Raw genomic sequence first — 24,464 nt, 5'->3', positions numbered from 1 at the left:
TCACATTTCAAAAACCATCAGGCTGCTACTTGCAATACAAATTTATAGTCTGGAAAAGCAAAGAACCACCAATACTAATAAATTCCTCACATAAAAACAGAGGACAGATTGAACTCTAGAGATCGAGAAACATTTAAAAGAAATCTAATAAACCTTTTCAAAAAAGGTTTCCCATTTTACCACTTTATGCTCCTCTCTAAAAATTGTTCTAATAGAATAATGACAGTTGTTGAAGGTTTATTTTCCCCCTAAGTGTTCTCTTTCTACCCAATGCTAATACATTTTGCCTGGAACAAGCACCAAGGTGTTTAAAATTTGTTTCTTCCTACCCTTCAGGGATTCTGATATGTTTTGTTTTCTCCAGTGCATCTTCTAACTCCCTCGAGGGCATGTCATCTGGACCAGCACATTTCTTTTATGTATGTTTATGTGTGTTTGTATGCATGAAAAAATATATATATACACACACAGAGAGGTATATGAAAGGAGTGTGTAGATCCATACAGACACTCTTTTCGCTTAGTTACCACTTTTAGTTTATCTTTCCTCATGATGTTTCCAACTAAGAATGAATCTTTCAACTAAAAATTAGCTATATTGCCACAATAACTTTTCAAGATAACTCAAAAAGCGTTACAATCAAACTATTTAAAATTCCACTTGCTGTTGAATATTTATTTACATTTGTCATCCTGTAACATTCTCTCTCAAACATATATCCTTCTTCCTCTACAAACATAACAAAAACATTCCTCATCCCTTTATTTCCCCTGGTTATTTTACTTTCTTTTTGACTTTTTTTAATTATTATTTCTTAGTAGAGAGATGATACTTCTCACTAATTATTGCTTTTCCTTTTTCAAATTCATTTACTTTTTATCCCCATCTACCAATTTTTATTTTGGCCTAAAGAACAACAAAACACTTCTACAGTTCTTTACTTATTGCTTGCTTTTCTGTTCATCTCATCTGTCATGTACTACCCACAGTAAACTACAGCTATATCTATTTTTTATTTAAACTACCAAACAGTAACTGATTTGTCAAACAAAGCTTTCAGTCCTTACACTTCCCCTCAGAGTAGTCGCATGTCAGAAAAAATAGTATAATTTTTTATCTGTGGGGTGACAGAACTTGTGCCATGCAGTGATAATTTATTTCAGCAAAAAAAGTTTCCAGCTTTTCTAGTTTGCTTTCAGTTCTTGAACACAGAGCAAGTCTCTAACACTAAGAACTAGAAAGTGAGTGGATCTACTTTTAAATGCTATGCAAACTGTGATGCAATCAGACAGAATTTTTTATCTAAGAAAATGAATGTTTTGTAACTTTGGATGTCTACTCAAGCAGATGAACGTACAGCTCAGTATACAATTTCCATCACATACTGCGTAAGTTACAGCATTGAGAGATTTTTAAACTGTTCTCTAATTCGAGTTTTTCATGACAATGCCATTTTTCTTTTGAAAACATTTTGAGAATGGAAGCCAGCCTAAATGACAGAAACAGTCACTTCTGCAGTATACAGCACGATACACAAAACAATCCAATAAATAGCCAAATGCTTTTTTAATTCCATTCTGAAACATGTTATCTGCAAAGCTAGGAATCAGGAGACACTAGGTAATACCAATATTGACACTGTTTTCCTCAGACACAGCTGTTTTCCTTTAAAAGAATACCCTGACATTATTTTACAAAACGTAATACCACGATCTGCATTTCACAGGTGGACAGAGTGAATACAGAAAGTAACCCAGTCAAGGTTGTGTCACAGACAGAGTGTCCAGAATGACCAGCTATCCTGTTTCCCAATAAAACATCTTGTTTCTGATAGAGTTACAACAATTTGCAGAGCCTCTGTTACTCCTTTACACTCCAGCTCTGCTGCTTGCTTCTTGCTGCTGCTTGGAGCAACAGATGCAAAATGATGGTGTCTGTGAAATAAATAGCTGATCCCGAGAACTATATGATGTTGCCATCCAACAAGGTTTAAGGATCTTACTTAAAGTCGGTTTTAAGTGTTCTGCTTACCTGAAACTTTCTGTATGACTTCATTTACTTCCTTCATGAACACTTTTTGCACAAATACTAAATGATTTAAAAGATCAGTTGTGAGATTATGTTCAAAGGAGCCAACCTGCAGAAATATAAAATTTTAAAACAAAACTTTAAAGCAGTTACCAAATCTTTGTTTTCAAAACAATGCCCTTTTAGTTTTCAGTCATATCTTTTCAAGTTCAATTATATTGTTATTGGCATAAAAAAAGAACATTAAATAGTTTTGTCTTGCAATTTTTCTGCTATGAATGCCTATCAGAAAACTGAAAGACATACACTATTATATGAAAAAGTTTATTCTCTTGCTTAAGTTTAGCTTAGACAATAAAATGCAGGACTTGATTAAAGTTCATGGAAGTATGCAAAACGCTACTTAATTTCTGACAGTAAGTCATTATCAGAACAAAACAGAAATGAGCTGTCACCCTCTAAAAGCACATTATTCTAGTTACTTTAGATTAACGAGTTTACTGGTATCTTCAATGGTAAACTTATGTGCCCAATCTAATCTTAAAGAATATTCCTAAGGAACTGGAGTCTGCCTAAGATTGTTTAAATTTGCCATTAAGATTTTTAAAATAAAAGTACAATACAGATATTTTCTAAAACCACTTGGACTTGGCTTTTGCCTTTGCTAAGCAGCCCCTCCCTTTTGTTTTATGGGCTGAACAAATTCCAAGACCCTAAGGTCTCTCTTAGCCAGGACAGAACTCAAATGGGTTGAACGAAGAGCAGCACCTAATTAAACTTATCCCACAAAGATGCAAATATCAGAAGTCTCAGTTACAAACATGCTAGACGATGTTTGTAAAGAAATACAGTCAGTAGAAAAGCCCCGCTTTTCCCCACCAGATAGGTTCCTTTTAAGTAGCATCACTTTTCTCTCTGTGACAAGTAACTGTGGAAGTTGGTGCATAAGTAGAACTTGTAAGTAGAACACTCTGTATCTAACAAGATTTTATATCACTAAGGTTATATATTGCTTCTCTTACCTATGGAGCTGTCTAATGACAAAAAAGTTATAAAGCAATAAAATTGTTGTCAAATTTTTCAGTATTTCTTTTTGCAAAATACATGGCGTTATCTGATGTGTTAGCATAAGCTTTCAGTTTAAAATTACACTTTATTTGTATCATGAGCATAACATACTTTTGTCTACTTCGCTGATGAGAAATACTTTCATTTGAAAAAAGTTTCCAAACATGTCTTCCTTATTTATTTGCACAAAATAATACAAAATTCTCTGATATAGTGGTTGTGACTGCTTAATGTGTTAGCTACTCATCAAACTAAGGACTGAGAAAGTTCTATTTCAGTGTCACACAATTATAAATGTTTTTGATCAACCTGTAAAACTGAGAGTTCCGGAATAGGCAGATTATTGAAATAAAATGAAGATGCATATAAAGAAATGTAACAGAATGGAAATAACATGTTATAACTGTCTTCAACACCTACTTCAGCCACACAACGTAAGTAGTTCCCCTGTAGATAATAGCCTTGCTTAGCAGGTAGTTCGTCTATGCTCCAGATTTGGTCCGAGTAAGTATCATGTTCTTCCATGATATATTTGCCTGACATAGTGACAGGAGGAAGGTTGAGACTTGCCGAAGGAGGAATGGTTGACATATCAGTGGCAGAGACTTTTGACGTGAAGCGCAATCTGTGACTTGGAAGCTCAAAATTAAATCTAGTTTGGGCACCTATAAAAAGAGGACAGGGAAAGAAGACGAATGAACTGGCAAAAGAATCTTTTATTTATCCTTAAATTTAACAACACTTTTGGAATTAAAAAAACCACTATCTTTAAAACATTATTGAAGTGTATAGGCCTCTAGAGCTATAAATATTCAGCCACATGAATAAAAACACGGGTTTTCTTAATTTTTAAAGACAATGAAGACTTCACTGTAATTAGATGGAGAAGGGAGTCATACAAACCACCTCATCTCTACTGAGGCCCTGAGAGAGCATTCTCAAGTAGCCCTACAAATCACAACTCAATTCATCAAGGATCATAAACTGATTTTAGCAGAGGGAAACTTCTGAGGAGAAAGCCACATATGAATGCATACATGTCTTCATCTGCTCTTGTATTCTGCCTCTGGCAATTGTGTATAACAACAGTGTAAATTCTCTATATGACCCCATCTGATTGAAGTCCACATTCAAAAAAATAAGCCGATAGCAACAGATTCAAAGCTCTAGCTCAACAGAAACATCAAGTCCTCTTAGATGCTTCTGGCAAGGCCAAACTAAAAGCCATAACGTTTTTAATGTTTCAGGGAACTGTTACCTGTCATTCCATGACTCCTCATTCTTCCCATCTTATATTCTGCTTTTAGAGAGGGCAAGAGCGCTGCTCCAATAGCTATACCATCTATCATGGCACTGAATTTAAGAACTATAGGCTTCTTTTCCAAGCCTTCTGGCAGCTGTGGAAATTCATTTGTTTCAACAGGTGTTTGATTAATACTTGTTGGAGTCTTTTCAGAGGGCAAAGGAGTCGCAACATCTTCTTTGGTAGGCTGGGGCCTATTTGTCAAGACAAAGATCAGAAAATACTTTGTTACTCTAACGTGATCTACCACACATGTTCAAAGTAGCACAAGCCCAGAAACGGATGGCAACTGGCAGCACTCAGAAGCGCCAGGCAAGCAGCACTTACGCAGTTGATGGTTGCCTGATGAGATCAGAAATCTGCTTGGAGAGCTGGTGAGAACTGCGCACCATCATGCTGTGCAGTGTGGCAGGGTGCTGAGGAATGTTGATGCTGATGGCTCCAACTTTGACCACAGCAGCGTTGTTTGTTTTCAGCCCTCTCTGGGCACTATACAAGGCCTGGGATTTGGCAATGCTGCATTTCACTACAGTTCTAACAGAAAAGGAAATAGAATTTACTTGCACGTCTTGCAAAACGGTTACACTTTCGTGTTCAAGTGGGCTTTTAGCTGTTAGCTGAATTTTAAAATATTCATGTAAGTGATTTTGTTTATAAACTACATAGACATTCCTTTTTCTTTCACTTCACACACATAGATGCACTACATGCCACAAACAACTACACTACATTCAAAAGAACTACAAGTCATGCATTGCAAAAATACCTGTTAAACTGCTGTTCTTGCGTCATGTAAGACCATTTGAGTTTATACACACAAGGTTCCACATACACAGACAAATTTTCACACACGAAGACAAATAAGAGCCTTTCATTCCAACTCCTTTTCAGGAATAATCTCAAATCATCCTTTTCACAAGACAACTTAGTAAAATCTGATTTTAGCATCCAAAAAGGTCAATGGAGGAAATAATCCACAAGCCCATTTATCAGTTGCTGTGTATTTATTGCTAAGTGAGTAATACCAATGTTTAATTGACACATACTGTTCCAAAATATGAAGTCTAAACTTTATTTTAATGTTAAGAATGATACGGTTCACAATGGTTACCCAAGATAAAAATACAGCTGCACAAAGCTGAGTTTTGATGTTAAAATGAAATTTTGGCATATCAGAATTCACTAAGCTCCTATTAAAAAAGATACACGGGGAAACATATTCATCTTTCTCATCTAACATCAATTACTGGAGGGTTAGCCAATGGAAGTATATATGTAGCCAGCACAGAATATTATAGCCTCAAAGAGAAAGACATAGTTGCCAAGATGCAGTACATTAGCTAAAATGTCTGAAAATTAGACTCTATAAAGCTGCAACATTCAATGAAAGCTTCTCAAATACTAAATTTTAAAGAGTATAACCAAAATACTTTTTGTATCATGATTTAAATTGTTCTGTAGGCAGCTTGGTTTCATGGTGAAAGCCACAATATTCTGAGTTTTACTCCCTAAGTCATGTTTCTTCTGTGAAGCCCTAACACAGGGCTCCTTATTCTGATGTTAAATATCAGCTAGCCCAAAGCATCCCAGGTGTGGAAACACCAAAAAAAAAGACACTATCCTTCTGCTTACAATGAAGAAATACAACCCACTCGAATGCAACCGCAGGCCTATCAACAGCAGATTAATTTACTAAAGCTCTAGAAACATTTTCAGATTTTCACAGCTATGCAAGAGCTACCTAAAGCTCTAAAGCTACACAAGTGACCTAAAGTGGTTATGGATTAATGTTTTAGGGTAGACCGTAAAATAAAAACAATTTCAAAACATTTGAAGAATTTATGCAAATATGAAGGAGGAAACAGATCTTAATTCACAAGTATTTTTCAGAAAAACATTATACAAACAAACATTACTTGATAAAAGGCCAGATTTATTTTAATCTACCTCTTTAAAAGAAAAAAACCATGATTATTTCTCTATTGATGTTTGCTTATTTCCTACTCTCTTCCTGCTTCCATTCTGATTGAACTATTGTGAAGCCTATCAAGGATACATTCCCCCCCATTTCTAACACAAAACACCACCACATCAGCTGTTCCATCTTAAAGGACATCACAAGATTTCTTCCCAATCTGTACCAGACAGTCTAGTCTTAACCTAATAAAAAAAAAAAAAAATCACAGCACTATAGCTGTTGCAGGAGAATGAAATTGCAGCAAGATTAAGTGTGCTTCTCTGCTAAGTTATTTCCATATTTCATGCAATGAATGAATCTCACTGTCACTTGTCTGGTGTACAAAAAGCCTACTTGCAGGACAGAATGAAATGCAGAACAACTGTGTGACTACCCATCTATTTGGAAGGAGCACTGCACATTATACATCTGCAGTTTGCTTATCTACGCTAACATGTCTGTAACAGATCTGGTTGAATATTATTAAAATCATTATTGATGTTTAAGTTATATACCAGTAATGCATTCAGAAGTAATTCTATGTTCAAGCATCAATTCCATTAAAAAAAAAAAATCACTCTCCAAACATGTGAAAAAAGTCTTTGTCCCACTACAGAACTGGCTACAAGGCCACTGCTCAACCTAACAGATTTTTGGGAATGTTAGAAAAAGAGGAGGGGAAACCCATCAGCAGGAGGCCCGTAACACACACAAACTACCACGCTGAGCCAGATGAAGATTCAGGCAGTAGCAGGTACTTGGAGTGTAAATAAAGTGATCCTTCCCCTAATTCCAGCCATCAGAGGTTTACTTTTTTTGGGTCAGAGGCTGTTTTGTGTTCATGACTCACCACCACACCTATCCTACACAGATCTGTCCAATCCTTCTAATCATTCCACATGGCTGGCACAACACCAGGCTGTGGTGTGGTGGACATACTGGAGAGAAGGGATGCCATCCAGAGGGACCTTGACAGGCTGGAGAGGTGGGCCCATGTGAACCTCACCAAGTTCAGCAAGGCCAAGTGCAAGGTCCTGCACGTGGGTCAGGGCAATTCCAAGCACAAGTACAGGCTGGGCAGAGAATGGATTAAGAGCAGCCCTGAGAAGGAGGACTTGGGGGTGTTGGTTGGTAAGAAGATCAACATGGGCCAGCAACGTGCGCTTGCACCCCAGAAAGCCAACCATGTTCTGGAATGTGTCTAAATCAGCATGGCCAGCAGGTCAAGGGAGGCGATTCTGCCCCTCTGCTCTGCTCTTGGGAGACCCCACCTGCAGAGTGTTCAGCTCTGGGGTGCCAACACAAGACAGACATGGACCTGTTGGAGCAGGTCCAGAGGAGGGCCACGAAGATGATCCGAGGGCTGGAGCACCTCTCCTATGAAGACAGGCTGAGAGACCTGGGGCGGTTCAGCCCAGAGAAGAGAAGGCTCCAGGCAGACCTCATAGCAGCCTTCCAGTACTTAAAGGGGCTACAAGAAAGCTGGAGGGGAACTCTTTACAAGGGTGTGTAGTGATAGGACAAGGGGCAATGGCTTTAAACTGAAAGAGGGGAGATTTCGATTAGATCTAAGGAAGAAATTCTTCACTCTGAGGGTGCTGAAGCACTGGAACAGGTTTCCCAAAGAAGCTGTGGCTGCCCCATCCCTGGAAGCGTTCAAGGCCAGGTTGGATGAGGCTACAAGCAACCCAATCTAGGGGAAGCTGTCCCTGCCCACGGCAGGGGAGTTGGAACTAGATGATCTTTAAGGTCCCTTCCAACCCAAACCATTCTGTGGTTCTACGATTTACGCTTTTGCTGACCATACCGTACGGCAATGAATTCAACTGTTCGGTGATGCACTGTCTAAAAAAGAACTTTCTTTTGCTGGTTTAATGCTGCTACCAGACAAAAAGGAACAAAAAACCGAGTATTTTCTTTACATCACTTGCAGCTTCACAGTTCATCACCTCTCCTTCCAGAGCTACCATCTCTAAGGACATTTTAAAGTTAATCCTGTATTATCATAACACTGAATACACACAAATGCTGTATCAAACAGCAGTTGTACTAAGTCCTTCTAAAAGATATGTACTATCGTCTAAAGCAGCAAAAGAAATCCATACTCAGAATACTGCTTTGGGGAAAAAAGAAAAGACAAAAATAAAACAAGAATACAAAAAAAGTAGAGCCTCTTAATTTTTGGCAACATAACTTTTCGTCTCTGAGTACTGCAGGGACATTGTGTAACAGGGCTTCTAGATGGCCACTGTACCATTTCCCAGCTTGACCACTACTCCAGTGAGACCCTCTGGACTTCACCATCAGGAGGTAAGAAAAAAAAATAGAAAGAAAAATAGAAAGAAAACATTGCATCTTTTGTGAGAGAAAAGACCAACATTCACACAGATGGATCTGGAGGACACGAAGAGAGCCATCTTCATTAGCAGTAGATGCACAAGCATAGTTTTAAGGAAACCATTTTCTGTTAGTGTAACCTGGTCAGTACTCCTAGTAACTAAACTCAGCACCAAGGTCAATAAAAGCAACAGGAATGGTCCTATTCATGCTGGAATCACAACAGGTACTATCACTCCAAGCACAGCAGTTCCTTACCAAGTTCAAAGCAAATCTAACCGGTCTGTTCTTTTACATTTATCAGCATTATTTCGCATTATTTCACCTCATTATAACAATCACAGAAACAGAGCTAAAACACTTAACAGCCAGTGCAACCACTCTGGCATTACAGTAGTGATCCTGCCCCTAAAGCTAGACTGTTAACATTTACAAGGGCTTTTTTTGACAGATATTTAGCAGGCTACATTAAAAACTTATCCAAGTAATATTAAATGTTAAACTAAAATGTATACAAGCAACATCTGCCTACACAGTCACACACAGTAGGAATGCAGCCATTAGCTACACAACACAGAGTTAATTGCAAGACTATTAAACATAATAATATGACATACAGAAACTCTTGTTTGGCTGTACTTGTAGGAGATGTAGGAAAATCCTCCAGTCTACAGATGAAGATTGAAGAGAAAGCAAGAAAAACATAAACAAAGCAAATAAAGAATAAACATTCATGCAAAATTAGTCAGTTAATTACTTGTAACCCACAATATGATACATTTTCAAATTTACCAAGTTGAAGGTTTTGGTTTTGTTAGGGTTTGTTGTTTGCTGCTGCTATTAGAGATTTATCATTATTTCCTCCCTTTCCTTTTGTACTCTCCCTGTATGGAAGCTCAGTAAGGTTTTGATGTAAAACAGACTTAAGAACTTCAGTCACCTTCAGAAACCCTGCATGGCTGTCAGATCAGAACTTTTATTATTCTTCTGAAACATGCTTATTGGGAGCAATTTAGCTGGAGACATAAAGAAAATTCTGTATGTTTTAAGTTCTATATAGCATCTTCCAAACTAAACAAGAATTAAAAGAAGAGAGACACTCAAGACACATTATTTAGCATCTTCTACAACATTAATATCCTAAAACCAGATCACATACTGAGGGTTACCCAGCTAACACTCAAACTGCATGAGGGTGATCTACGTAACAAATAGCTGTAGTTCAACTGTTGTTTTGCAACTCAAACAGAAAGAAATTCAGCTAGAAACAAAATAAAATAACGCATGGCCTTTCTTAGTATGTGAACCTGGCCAAAAAAAAACAAAACCACCAACAATGTGGATGGTTAGCAAGTCATTCAAGATGTTCATGCATAAAAAGTGATTCTCCTCCCCACCCCTGTCGATTTGTGTCCATTATATAAAGGGTGGAGAATGGATATTAGAACTGTAAAAATAACACAAAGAATCATGCATCATGGGAGTTCAATAAGATATCTATTAAAGAAACAAGATTTTAAATGGCAATAATCAGCATCAGTAGGATAAACTCTCTAAAAATCTTGTGCAGTGGAAGCTATAAGCTTCAAAAAGCAATCAAACATAAGCAAAACAATGCACACCATGTGATAAAGTTTCTATGTGTATATCATATGGAATAAAATCAGTACAGAAAGCTCTGATTACACGACATATAATTCCTTTCTTTTTACAAAAAGACCTGTCACCTACGATTTTTCAGTCAGGTCATTTACCGATGTTTACACTGTGATTCTACCATCAGTTCTGAACTTACTAATTCTTTTACTAGAAATAGAAAGGAACAGGAGTATTCATATTCATGTAACTATGTCTAAGACTTGTGTGACTGGGTGGCCTCGACTGAAACCTACTAATACGTTCACCATACTTCTCAGCTTACTCAGATGCACCTTCCACAGAAGAGCCTCCTGTCAACGGGCACATGCCATCAGCTTTACAAGTCAAACTCAGACCCAGTTCTGCAAGAGCTGCACAGGTGCCACCAAACACTACGACTTCACAGATTCTACCTAAAGACATACTATTAATGCTTTCTCCATATTAAGCTACATACCTTTACTGTCACACAACTGATACCACTTCTATGCACTCGAACAATTTTAAACTGTCAGGCCTCATACTTACTGGATATTTGGAGTGATTCCCTCCAGCAGGACAATATTAACACCTCCTATGTGAGCAGTGGCACATGTCTCAGTCATCTTCTGATGTAGCACATCTTTAAGAAAAAAAAGGTACTTAACAGCATTTCATTCAGTAAAATGCTTCCAGGTATGCCTACTGCTTTCAAAAATATAGAAGCAGGAAAATAATTGAAAAATTACAGTTTTAGTAGTCACATTAGGTAATACCAAATTTAAACTGTGGCAAGAAGAAAGCTTTTGAAAATGAAAGGAGTGACTATCTTCTAGAAGAACTTCCTTCATGGCTTTTTCTGAAAATACTGCATCCTTTTAAAATCTTTCAGCATCCTACTAATAGTTTTTAAAAGAACTTGTTGATGTTACTGTACTATCCACACACAGACATGATGTACACGTATTTACAAGCAAAACATAGCACACATGCACATACATACACATTGGTATAGGTATGCGCGCGTGCCAACGTGTAAAGCTGCCACCGAATTTCGTTACAGATCACATTTTAGCTTATCCCACCTTTCATTTTCTCTTTCAGGGTGAAACTGCCATGGATTCTCTTCAATTCAGATTCCATCGTTAGACCGCCAATGTCTGCCTCCAAGTGGGTTCGGTTCACCATGCCTATTCCAAAGACGATGAGAGTCACGTGCTGTGGCTCCGAAGTCACCAGGCTGCGCTTCCTCTGCGCGTCTCTGCCACTGTCCTGCTCGTTCTCAAACACCACTCGACAAGCAGGTTCAGTTGGGCTTCGAACACCTACAAAAATACAAGGAGTTATTTAAGGATACTTCCCAAGAAATCCTTGGCATGTCTCATTTATATTTGTATTTGACACCCAGGATCACGTGTATCTTGCACAGCAAGCGAAATCTTTAGGCAAATCATCTGTGTGCCTCGCTTATTCCACTCTAGTAACATTGCAACTGAAACAAATCCAAGACACAACAGGGACAGTAACGACTGATGTGATTTCATTGTTTTTCACAGGTATATTCTTATGTACACTACATATATTTTCTTATTTATGCGATTGCATTGTTATACAATAAAAATGCTCTGACAGCTTCCAATTGTCCTCTTTCTTTTTTCATCATTTCACAGTCAAAGGTTCTTATAATTTAGTTTCAGATGAGCAAATTTTCCTTTTCAACACTCAGCACACAAAAACAGCTGAGTTTTGAAAACCAGCGTAATAAAATTTACATTTTTGGCAGATATAGTAGCTGCAGATATGATTCTGCATTAAAGACACTGCCTCCTGTTTAACAGAAGCTCTCATTTGACACTTTCTCAGTTTTTCCTTAGTTAAAAGGAGTCCAAAGAAAACATGTCTAACTAGTTAATTATATCATCCTCTGAATATTCACAGCAACCTAAGTTCACCAACAAAAAGAATGATGCTAAGTCAGCTTTCAAATTTACTCTGCTGTGCTAAAATACACTTGAAGGAGAGAGCAATGATCACCCAGTTTTCAAAACTTTGGGTGAAATTATGGCCCAAACACCTGTAATCTTTGCTGGGCTTTACCAAAATCAGTATTTGATCTTTTCTTCTCTCAAAGCTAGGTTTACAGATTACTTTTTTACTCAGTCATTCCCAGGGCAGAAATTACCTCCCTCAGGATCGCTCATGCATGCGCTTAGGTATCTTCACAGAAAGATAATATACAGCATTTTCATTAGCCACTTGAAAACAAAATAGCACCAAGGGAGGAGGAAACTCAATCCACTCTGTACACAATTAACCAGAAAAGTTAACCATTTAACACAGTCCCGTAACCCAGTGCAAATCCAGATGAACAGAGCATCAAGGGACTGAATTTAAAACCAATCAATTAACACATAATTGACTAAGTCTAGCATTGAAAGAATCAAAGCATACTATTAGAGCCAGGAAAATAATTTTTTCTTTTGTACACCATCTTGGTGAACTAATTATAAGCTTCTCCAACATCCTCACTTGTTCTTCTGATCCAAGTTAGATGGAGTGGGCAACTTTCAAAAATCGTCTTATGATCAAGCTTCAGAAGAAAATACTTAAGCAAAATCATGCACTCTCAATTATTTGGATTCATGAACCAGTTTACCTGTTGGCCCGAAAGTTTCAGAAGACTTTTCTAAAATCCCAGTTGGATCAGAAATGAGCGAATAGAAGTTCAACAGTTTATACATATTTTGCCAGCACTCAGCAGAAGGTTCACTCTGTTCTGACACGGTAATAGAGTCAGAGTCGTCCATATGAATGGTCATGTGGTCAACTACATCTTTTGATCCTTTCCTGGACACTTTAGATGTTCTTCTTTCTGACCTCCCCAAGGAATTTTTGTTTCGAGCGTCTTTTTTATTGTTCTCATTGTTTGTCCGTTTGTTCTTGGTGTTGTTCACTCTGTTACCTCCATTAAGACTTCCTCGAGAGCTTCGGCTGAAATCAGAAGAGCGGAAGTCTCTGTGTTTGCGGGTTTTAAACGTAGGAGTCGGAGAGGCTGATCCAGCTGTGTATCTGCTAAGTTTGATGTCCGTCTGCGTGGCTTTGATATCATCAATCATCGTACTGAACTGATGAATGAGACGAACCAGTGCCATGTCTACGTGCTGGCTTATGGACTGGCAAGAAATTGTAAAGTTACAGTGAAAAGTGTTATAATAGCGTTTATTCAAGTCATGAAAAGAAAAGGCATTGGTGGAGTTTTGTGGCGTGCACATGGATTTCTCCATTACAACGGCACTAATACTGAAAGTTTCTAACATCAAAGCTGGTTTGAATTCAAGAGGAGGAAGATTGACAGCTCCTTGCCTAAGGAAAGAAAAAATACAAGTTACCAGTTTGCTGCTTTTTATGGGAGTCAAATACTTTTTTACACAGTGGAGCATCCAATTTACTGAATCCAACCTTTTATTTCCCTTAGGATACCACCTTCTTACTGCAGTTCTAAATATTTTTTTTAAAATCAACTTTTTACTTTCATACTGCGTGCTATTAACACAGCAATCATTCAGTTCTAGTAAACTTAGTTTGGCATGCAATCTCTCCGTCATAACCTAAAGCTTTGCCCAAAATTGGCAAGGGGAGTAGGGGAAGACTCAGCATTTATACTGGAAGTAACAACGTCATTAACAGGATTAATTACAAAACAGCATTTAAAAGCCTCTCAAATTTCCCCCACTATTACTCCCACGAGCTCTCCCTTCCCCTATCTCTGATTTTCAAAAGTAGCTGAGATTCAAATACTCAAACTTTCCAAATCATTCCATAGGAAGACAAAAAAAAAGTAATCTCACAGAAAGACAAAACAGATAAAAGATTAAAGCACCTTATTCTGTGGAAGTGCTTTGGAATTCTGTGTCTTCAACATGAAAAATCGATTTTTTTTTTTAATCAATATGCATATTTTCAAATATCTCACAACATACCTTCGAGCTCTCTTGCTTTTTCTTTCCTTTGCTGTATCCGAATCAACAATATCTGCTCTTAGGCAATCCAAAGTTCCTGAGAACGAAAGGTATTCTCCAAAGTACATTCTGTAGCAGAGTGGCATTGCATCCTGAGACTGAATTCCCGTATAACTTAGAAGAGGTTTGAAAACAACCTGCAAAACGAAACCCACTGATTTACTTCTTATTGTTTAGACTATTCCTATATTGTTGCTCCATCATTTGTTTATCTACAATATTTACAATCTCAGCTACATAATACAGAACATTTTAAAGTTTCATTGACAGTATTGTATGAATACAGAATGAAGGGGGCTAAAAGGAGAAGCTTTATGGACTTCTTGAGCAGTAAGACTGAATGGAATGCTTAGCTATGGCAACAAGGCTTCTGCATGTTCCTCTCAGCAGTAAGTACTCTGGAGAACTAGGTTAATGTCATAATGCTCCAACATGTTCTTCGAAGTTGTAAAACAATGCTCTATTAATCACCATTCATAAAGTTTGTTATGGGACACCTCAAAAGTTTTTTGAGCCTTTCATCTTTGCATGTGAATGCATGAGAAACGTGTACAACAACAGGATAATGTTTTCATCATTGTAAGATTATTTTTTTTCAAAGTAATAACCAGTTTTTCCCTATGGAACTGTGAAATACATCAGAAAACCACACACACCTGTGCATCTGCTAGCTGGACAGCAGGAAACCCCTGGTTACCCTCTTCTACACCTGCGATGTCATCCTGACTGGTGCTGTGCTGTGAGTGTGTGCCATCCAGGGTGTTCTGGTCACTTGACAAAACTGTGTTGAAATCTGAAGCAGAGGGTATAGTAGGAAGATTTGGTGCCACACCTGGAAAATAAATACCCATGGAACACTACCACCACAGCAAATTTTAACACCATCAACTCTCTTAATTCAGCAAGATTAATTATACAGAAACACATGCTACACACACAGAAAGTCAGAGTCCCAGTCACATCTATAACCTCACAAAAGTGGCATTCAGGACAAAGACAGAGTCTGGTACTGCTGAAACAGGTAACAGAGATGGAAATATTTTTGTGCTTTCCAAATATGAGTTGGGCTTTCTCTTTGTCCCCTTTCCCAAAGCCTTTTTAGAGTACTTAACTCCTGTTTAAACTGAAACAGTTTATAGGCTGAGTAGCCTATAGGATCTACAAAAATAAAGGTTATGCACAGCTGCAGATACTTGCTTTTAGCTTTCAGCATGCTATAAGCTTTTATTTGTTCAATATTAAAAACAAATTAAAACAACTTATTATTGTCTAAGATTAACATATTACAGTTGAAAGACTGTTAATAGAAGAAACATTCTAATTTAGTGTTAGTGAAAAAGAAAATCAAGTTGCACATGTTTGAGGATTATGCATGATGACAGGTTTACAAGAATAATAAATAAGCTGCAATAAATTGTTACATATCTGTTGGTTTAATACACTTAAGACTTTCAGTAATACGCATTTTCTTTTCTCCATTCCCTTACACCAGTTGATCACTTCCCATCCCTGAAGAAGAACGTTACTCTCAAAATAGATGTTTATGTTTAGTCTCAAAATTGAACTGAGAAAAGAGCAAGGATTCCAATGTACAAAATCTTTAGTACAATAACAGCTTATACAAATTAGAATGAAAATAACTAACAAAATCCAAGGAACTCTGCAACTGAAGATTATTTATGGCTTAGCTTTTGGCAGCTACACATGGTTTTGGAAGCTACATTTACAGTTGCAAATGTAAGAAAAAGCTAAATTTTTAGAGGCAGGGTGAGGGAAATGAAACAACATTTGTTCATTTTCCTGTTTGCTGAGGAGTCCCACAAGTAGTATTTATATCTGTTGAACTTAAGTCACTTGCTCAATCATTTTCAGAAAGAACGTGGTAAACACCAGAACAGCAACGCAGATTCATCTCCAATTCAGCTGTAATTAGCAATACCTGTTGGAAGACTATTGTGTCCCGATTTGGTGGCTGGACTCTCTTGTACTACACTTCCTCTGTTGCCCACAGCATTCGACATCCAGTTATAGAAACTCACAGAAGACGGTTCTGACAGCAAAGGATGTTCAGATAACATGTCTGTAGCCACAGTATTCCCTATATAGATAAATCAGAAACTTTAGCATCTGTTGCATCAAAGCCAGCAAAACCCATGAACGCAGTATAATTTTACTGACAATACATATTTACTATTAAAATAAGCCTTATTCCCAAGGTTTATACCAGTAAATTATGCATCAAGCAGTACTACAGGTGCTACCACAGAAGTTATACTACGACACTAATGGACGTTGCACTACAAGTGTTTTTGCATTTCTTTATCTCTACCTTTAATTAGAGGAAAGGAGTCATTAAGAAACAAAAATACCTTTTATACCTTTTTTTCTGAATAGTATTTCAGTCCCTGACAGCAAAGGAAAGAGGTTTTAGAGAAAATGCAGTATCAAACTTGTTTGTTTTCCTTTATATAAACTGTAACAATGCACTCTGAACAGTAATATAGAACATAAAAATTTCCATGTATATATTTCAAACTTCTACAAAACACATTTGTTCAAAAGACCATTACTAAAAATCTGCAAATTATTATAAACAAACTAATTAACTGGAACATTAGTTTTAGTCCACTTTTTGAGCTACAAATACAGACAAATACTGACAAATACAGAATGATCACTTCATTTCCTTATTCATTCAAAAAGACTCACTTAAGTAATTACTTATTGTATTTCATTTATTTTGTTAGCTGTCATTTCTTTTCCCCACCTGGTGTACTCACTGCTTGCTTCTAGGAAATGGTATGGTCCAGCAATGTGTAGGAACTGCTATTAAAATATACGATTCTTATTTTGGAGGAGGGGGGCATGGAAGGGGATATCTTAAACAGAAATGGTTACAGCAAAAATACAGTACCTTTTCTAAATCATCAAAATAAAAATCAATCCTTCCTTCCCCTCCTTTCAGCTTACTTATGTTACATCATACCTGTTCTTGTTAAAGAACTACTTTTAACTGCAGTTGTACTTCTTTGAGGAGTCCCTTCCAAAAGATTATGCAGGCTAGGAAAACTCCCGGTAAGGTAGCTGAGCAGACTCTCTTTCCTTGGACTTTCTTTGACTGCCATTCCAGAACGGCCAACATGCACTGGTGAATCTGTAGCTGTATCGCCACTAGTGTAACTCAAGGAATGATACGGATGTATGCCCTTGTGGAGAAAACAAAGAAACTAATAAAGTACTGTGTAAACTGCAAAAGTGAAGAGACCTTTGTCTGAATATGAGACCAGAACACAGTAAGTACAAAATTCTCATTCCTGCAAATTTTTGGGCAAGTAGCACTTCATTTGGGGCAAGTTACACACCACACAGGTATTGTGCATAAAGGTGCTAATGAATTCTCAAGTATTAAAATAACTTGTTGTGTAAAAACAGTTTACAAAGCAAAACAAGTAACAAATGGAACTGCAGATGTGTAGAATTCATCTAAAGTAAGTTTGCAGAAGGAACAGTGCGTAACACTGAATATAGGCCTCGTTTGCATTTGGTCTTCATCTGAAGACCAAATCTCTTCCATCTCTAGTATAACGTTAAGTGCAGCCTCTGGGGAAGGTGAAGAACAGAATGTGGGGACTTCTGGTACCAAGAGGAAGGCTCCTGGTCCACCTAAAGGCTTAAAGCTATGAAACAGGTTCTCTGCCTGAAAAATTGAAGAAGAGTCAGATGTGCTTTCAAGCAAAGCATCTGGGCCACTTAACCCTAAACCATGCAAGACCACCAGGAGGGAGCAGTAAGCGATATTAGTGGGCAACCATCTGCTAGAGGGGACAAATGTGCCAATACATGATGGGGTCTGACCAGCTGGGAAACAGCTTAGCAGAAAATGGCCTGGGGATAAATGCGAGGCAGAAATGTGCCTTTGCTGGGCTGTCCAGCCCGGGCTGCATTAGGCAGTAAGTTACCAGCAAGTCGAGGGAGGTGATCATACACCCCTACTCAGCACTGGTGAAGCCACACCTGGAGTATTGTGTGCAGTTCTGAGCTCTCCAGTACACAAGAGGAATACTGGAAAGAGCCCAACAAAACGCCACTAGGATCATTAAGGGACTGGAGCATGTCTCATATGAGGAAAGGCTAAGAGAGCTGGAACTGTTCAGCCTAGGGAAAAGAAAGCTCAGTGGGGATCTTATTAATGTATGTAAATACCTGAAGGGAAGGTGCAAATACAATGGAGTCAGGCCCTTTTCAGTGGTGCCCAGTGACAGAACAAGAAGCAGTGGCCACACACTGAAACACAGGAGTTTTCTCCTGAACATCAGGAAACACTTTTTTACTGAGAGGGTGACTGAGCACTGTCACAGGTTATAGAGTCTCCATTTTTGGAGATATTCAGGTACAGAGGCCCCTTTCAACCTCAATCATTGCATGAAAAACCACAGCTGAAAAGGAATCAGCCACCAAGCTGCCTAACATACATGCAGAAGACAACAAATTACTTAGAAACGAAAACAAAACAACCACCCAAACCCACAAATTCACAGACTTCTGGTAAGAAAGTAGAGATAAAAATGAAATCTTACAGTTTTCTGAACAGCTGGTGGAATAAAAAAAACCCACACTAATTTTACTACAAGTTATTGGGGAGCTTTGTCAATCTTAGATTTGGTATAATGATAGTTAAATCCTCATTTTCGCTACCACAAATAGATGAAACCCACCCTAATTTTACTACAAGTTATTGGGGAGCTTTGTCAATCTTAGATTTGGTATAATGATAGTTAAATCCTCATTTTCGCTACCACAAATAGATGAAAAGCCATACAAGTTAATGCACATCCTTAAACAGTGCACGTATGTATTGTTTTTAAGCATGGCTCTGAAGTTAATTGGCAAGAAAAACAATAAAAACCAGATGTAGAATATAAGCCAACTGAGGAAGGAGCATACCTTCCACGTGCTACAGCTATAGTTAGTTACAGTTACTTTTTAGACAAGCATTTATTCAGCTGCAGCCTACAGAATTGCTTCTAAACTGGTCAGCTACAGACCACTTGTCCCTCATGCATGGCACTAAAAACTTACCTTTATTTTCAGAACAGAATCACTGTGAGTGTGCGTCTTGGATAATTTCCTCATGATCTCCGCACCAGTGACAGGCCCAGAAGAGCCACCAGCAGGTGGAGGGCGATTCGCTGTTCCTTCTAGCAGCATTGTATGTTCACTGACAGTAGCTGGAACCAAGCAAACAATTGTTCTCATTTTTACATATATAAGGAAATGAGATTATCTATTATTAGGTACACTTACTTACAAGCAGTCATCAACTTCCAAATTCTGACACACACCTACATACAGCTGTCTAGAGAATTCAAGGGAATTTTAAGACAAATAAGAAAACCTCAGACATGGCCCTACTATATTTTGTTTAATAATCCAAGCACAAATCTTTTTGTCCTTCTAGTGTCATACAATTGTTGCTCTGTGCTACAGATCAAAAGGAAGTTGCCAATTTCACTTCCTTTTGCTGACTCCGGCATGGCTGATCATTTTTTGAATTAAGATGCTTACATTTACGTAAATTCCATCTATAAGTAAATCCGTATAAGGCTGCAAAATTGCCACTTCCAAAATTCATGGTGAAAAATAGAAGAATATACACCGGGAAAAAAAATTAAAATACTTCACTGGTTCTATTCCCTGGTTCTAATAGTCTGTTTCTGCTCAACCAAAGCAAATATTTTAGAGAAGAGGAGAAAAATTTCAATCATACTGTATCTCTAAATACAAGTTTCACACACTAACATCTTTGGTTTTGCTGTCTTTAAGCTGATAACTACTGCCTGGCTTTTAACCAAAAGCAGATTGTCCTCTTGTTTTATTAAAATTATTTGTTCCTCAGTGCTACATAAGTCCTACTTGAGAAAAGAAAAACAAACATTGTATTTCTGAGAACCATAACGCTGTATATAAGATGCTACAAACACAAAAAATCTAAGTCAACTCAAGACGGCAAAGAAAAAGTGCTCCAACAACATGTATTTTATTTATGTCTCTCTTTTCTATGGTTCTTAATTAAGTCAGCCCTGTATCAAACACAAAGCTAATTCAGGAGCTTATGTTAAATAGGCAACGTGTAAGCTGGCAACAGAAATCTACAACATCTGAAGTAGTAAAAATGAGAAAAAAATAATTATGAAAATACACCTTCACAAAGAACAAATAAGAAGGTAGGTTTGAAACCATACCTGGGAGATTTCATGCAATTGCTTGTTACGATTCTTAACTAAGGTCAGAAGCTGCACAACAAAATCCTATCTGCAAGCTAGCAAATAACCAAGTTGATGTGTTTTGTGCAATAAATAACAAGTCAAAGCATGTGAAGAAAGAAGTCTCCTGCTTTGTTTTTCCCCAAACAAGTAAGAATTATTATAATACTATAATAACAATTGTCAGCAGCTGCTTTCAAAATGAAGATGATGCTAAAAAAACTAACTTGATGATTCTAAAAAAGAAGAATATAATGTATCCAAGGATTAAAATTAAAGAAGATACAAATGCTCTGAGAGGAGCTACTTATCCCTATGTATTTTTACGTGGAACACAAAAATACCTGCATCAAATTCAAACTCTGCTCCATCAGCACTTGTGTCACTCTGAAGACCTCCTCCGTTGTCCAATCCAAGTCCATCCTCATGCTCGTGGCAGGCATTTGTTTGCAGTTTCACTGGCTGAGCTGGTCTGTGTAAGCTGACTCCTTTAAAGGCTGGGGTTACCACAATGAACTTCATCCACTGCCTTGCTAAGGCAACTAGACCTTTCTTTAAGGTTACTAAGGCAGGAAGGCCATCACTCTTAAAAAAAAAAAGCATTAAAAATTACAACATTTTGAAGTAAGCTGAGGGGAAAAAAAAAGAAATCAGAATTTCCTGACATTTTTGTGCTCAAGAGGCTTATGACAGAAACATGCTGGCACCACACAACGTCCCTTCAGATATCAGAAGCCACAGTGCTATCAGATAAAAATTATGGCTTCATTCAACACAACAAGTACATTCATCTACATGGCCTGAGGACCTACCTCGATGGGCCGAAATAAACAGGAAACAGATTTATTAAATATGAAACTAAAAGTACTTAATTAATTACAAGGCTTTGAACTATGGACTAAAAATCACAACAGCACTAGATTGACTGTAGAAACAGAACTGAATATTGAAAGATGAGGGTTTTTTCCATTATTGGTAAGCAGAATTTTGAAAACATAAATTTGTGGCAAAAAATAGGGACTGTTTTGATTATAGCACTGAATTGTGCTAAAGAAAAAAGCTTCTTATTTTGACTACAAATCAAACTACTATTTCTGCCACAAATTGTGCTATTTCTGATCATTGGGCTCTCAGCTGAATATGTCGAAAAATGCCATGTTTAAGTCTGACAGCCATGGAATTGGATTATGAAAATGAGACAAAATCAGGAACAAATAGTCCTCCTTGTTTATTCAAACAAATATTTACCACTACAATCCAGACATTTACATTCTATCAGATTCTTAAGCCTTAAAGTTTTTACAATTTTAGCTTTTTTTTTTTAAACTTTCTGCATTATCCAAGTATTTTTAAAAGATATGAAAACTGGTTCTGAGGAGAGAATATGGAATAAGCTAATCAATGCCTGCACTTGCCTTAATAATTGAGATATATTCAATTTCCAAACTATAGATGCAGATTTTTACTACTGTGTTGTTATCTTTAAGAAAAATGAAATCTGATAAAAAGGCCATTAGCAATTTTAAAGACATGCCTTTTTGGCTTATGATTTTTCATGTATTTACTAATAAAATAGCTTGATAAAAATTGTGGATATACACAGACCACAGCAAAAGCAGAAGAGCTGAAAGAAAATGAAACAAGAGAAGCCATATCTACTCACCAATTTAAGGACATACACAAGTTGGGGTTATATTTTCTTGTTTGTTAACTTTCCTTAACCTAATTTAAGACATTAAAATTGATACATCTGAACACACTGAGTTATTTCTATTTTTACAAGGTAACTCACCATGGTGGCATCCTCAATAACGGAATAATTTGCTTGATGAAGGTAATGATGCAATATATTGCACAGTAAACAAGAAGGATTTTCTTGCAAGAAACGAGCCACTTTGGTAAGCCTGTTGTACTTGCTTCTCAGAGGAAAGTGCACACTTTTGTTCTAGAATAAAAGGTAACAATTTTTCACATATGAACATACTTGCAAACAGAACACCAGCATGAACTACAAGGTTTCACCTACAGTATCACAAACTTCTAACCGCATTTTGAACTTCTGCAACAAAGATTTGCCACATGGATACCTACCTTATTTTAAACATGTGAAAAATCATACTTGATGATTATTTATTTATACAGAGTAATAAGACAGAAGGTTGGATGCAAATCACAGACTTTGTAAAGTTACCTCTGGACTAATAGACATATATGCACACACAGCTCGCTGAGATTTTCAAATAAACTCTTTATTCCTAGTCAAAGAAAAAACAGACGCTTTTCTAGTTCAGTTTAATGCTAGAAAAAGGGTAGGAAAAGAAACAGGAAGGGAGGCAGTAATAAGAGACTGCTGCAAAGGATGATTTTTCAGTACAGCAGAAAACCAGCCTGACACTAAGCCCAATCTTACAGTGCAAGACAGGATCTCAACGAGCACCATCTCAAAATCTTCCCACTAGATGGTGCTACGGAAACAAAGAGCAGAAAACTGCCTACGCACAAGAAACCTCCTTGGCAAATCACAGTAACACCCAGTTTGTCATAAAAACTTTTAACACTCCTAGTTCTCAACATAAAGTTTGTCTATTTTGTGTTTCTGGCTAGAATATTTCACCCTCACTCATCACTATGCTGTCCTCCCTTCCTCTAACAAGCGGTTCCAATAAACACAGTAATTCAATACACTGCAGGAGCACTGAAGTTCACACTTTCTCCTGACAGATGCCCTGAATATTTCATAATTCAACACACGTCCATAATTCATAAGATATACCAGATGCTACAGTCATATTTCTTTCATATTTCTTACTTTTTCCTTTCAAAAGGCAGAATTTCCAGTTATTTTACCTTACACTCCTGTAAGAAGAGCAAAACTTCCTTACTACTAACAGCTGAGCTTTTTTCCACTGAAATTCAAATGATGTACAAAAAGCACAGGTAGTGAGTTCTTGTGACCAATTCTGGAAGTAAAGGCTCATAAGAAGTGCTAGCAATTTCGTAGTGAAAACATCCAGAATTCGAAAAAAAACATATTACATATTACACTGCTCTGTTCCGACATGCCTATTGATTTTATGAAGGTCATTTACCTCTAAAGCTTCTGTCATAATGCAACCCATAACAGCACAGATTCGCAGGGTTCCTTCCGTTTCTAGTTTATTTAATGACGATTTCACTTGATCAATGGGAACAAGCCACGCACCAACTGCGGGCGTTGCAGTGCTCAGGAGGTTCAGCTGCCTATTGAGAAAAACAAAAAGAATTAAGTATTCACGTTCAGCAGCAGCAATTAGGAAGATTTTCTAATACTATTATGAATGATATTCAAATAGGTGGAATATGACAGAACAATGTTACTAAGTAACAAATACAGACTTATCGTCCAGAAAATTAAAATTGGCAAAGAGAACTTAAGGCAGGTTTTGTTTACATGCTTACACACTCATGATTCCACCCACTCCTGTTACTGCTATCCCCTCCTTTTCCCATTGGTGTTCCCTAGTGAAATCATATAGTTGGAAATTCTCATCACAGACTGAATCCCACCCTGACCATTACACAATCTGTCATGAAGGACTTTTGCTGAAGGGCTGAGGCAAGAATGTCAGGAAAACCACAAAGAGTATTTTTTAATTTATAGCTAAATACTGAGCTTAAACTACTGACAGAGAAAAATATTTGGCTTGTTCTACAAACACAGTATGAAAAACTATCATAGAAAGATTTATCTTGAACTTTATAGTGAAGCGGCAGTAAGATCGTGGGTTAAGCATCAGGTTGAACACCAAAAGCACCGAGTGGTTCTCTTTTCTAGCATCTCCTACTCAAAATAAATACCCTCCCCTGCCTTTCTCCTTCATACATTTCAGTGT

At 37.4% G+C, this 24,464-nt stretch overlaps 1 protein-coding gene across 11 annotated transcripts in view; it reads right to left on the bottom strand.

The window, feature by feature from the left end:
- The window catches only part of BLTP1 (bridge-like lipid transfer protein family member 1), a 133,636-nt gene that overhangs the window by 40,918 nt on the left and 68,254 nt on the right, over positions 1 to 24,464 (bottom strand). For 9 of the 11 annotated variants that reach the window (XM_086611769.1, XM_086611762.1, XM_086611763.1 and 6 more), the window contains 16 exons: positions 23,682 to 23,832; positions 22,385 to 22,537; positions 20,937 to 21,177; positions 19,409 to 19,557; positions 17,316 to 17,535; positions 16,269 to 16,427; positions 14,986 to 15,161; positions 14,291 to 14,466; positions 12,967 to 13,673; positions 11,396 to 11,635; positions 10,860 to 10,953; positions 9,311 to 9,361; positions 4,727 to 4,933; positions 4,355 to 4,593; positions 3,517 to 3,761; positions 2,032 to 2,137 (listed from right to left, as the gene is read on the bottom strand). In XM_086611769.1, coding sequence (XP_086467895.1) covers positions 2,032 to 2,137; positions 3,517 to 3,761; positions 4,355 to 4,593; positions 4,727 to 4,933; positions 9,311 to 9,361; positions 10,860 to 10,953; positions 11,396 to 11,635; positions 12,967 to 13,673; positions 14,291 to 14,466; positions 14,986 to 15,161; positions 16,269 to 16,427; positions 17,316 to 17,535; positions 19,409 to 19,557; positions 20,937 to 21,177; positions 22,385 to 22,537; positions 23,682 to 23,832 — 3,314 coding nt within the window. The remainder of the gene's footprint in view (positions 1 to 2,031; positions 2,138 to 3,516; positions 3,762 to 4,354; positions 4,594 to 4,726; positions 4,934 to 9,310; positions 9,362 to 10,859; positions 10,954 to 11,395; positions 11,636 to 12,966; positions 13,674 to 14,290; positions 14,467 to 14,985; positions 15,162 to 16,268; positions 16,428 to 17,315; positions 17,536 to 19,408; positions 19,558 to 20,936; positions 21,178 to 22,384; positions 22,538 to 23,681; positions 23,833 to 24,464) is intronic. The other 2 variants (XM_086611765.1, XM_086611766.1) reach the window with 2 other exon arrangements.

This window comes from Tauraco erythrolophus, chromosome 5, assembly GCF_009769465.1.
Source record: "Tauraco erythrolophus isolate bTauEry1 chromosome 5, bTauEry1.pri, whole genome shotgun sequence".
In the NCBI taxonomy this organism is placed as follows: domain Eukaryota; kingdom Metazoa; phylum Chordata; class Aves; order Musophagiformes; family Musophagidae; genus Tauraco; species Tauraco erythrolophus.
The sequence above is the reverse complement of the archived record's forward strand: the minus strand, read 5'-3'. Positions and strand labels throughout refer to the sequence as shown.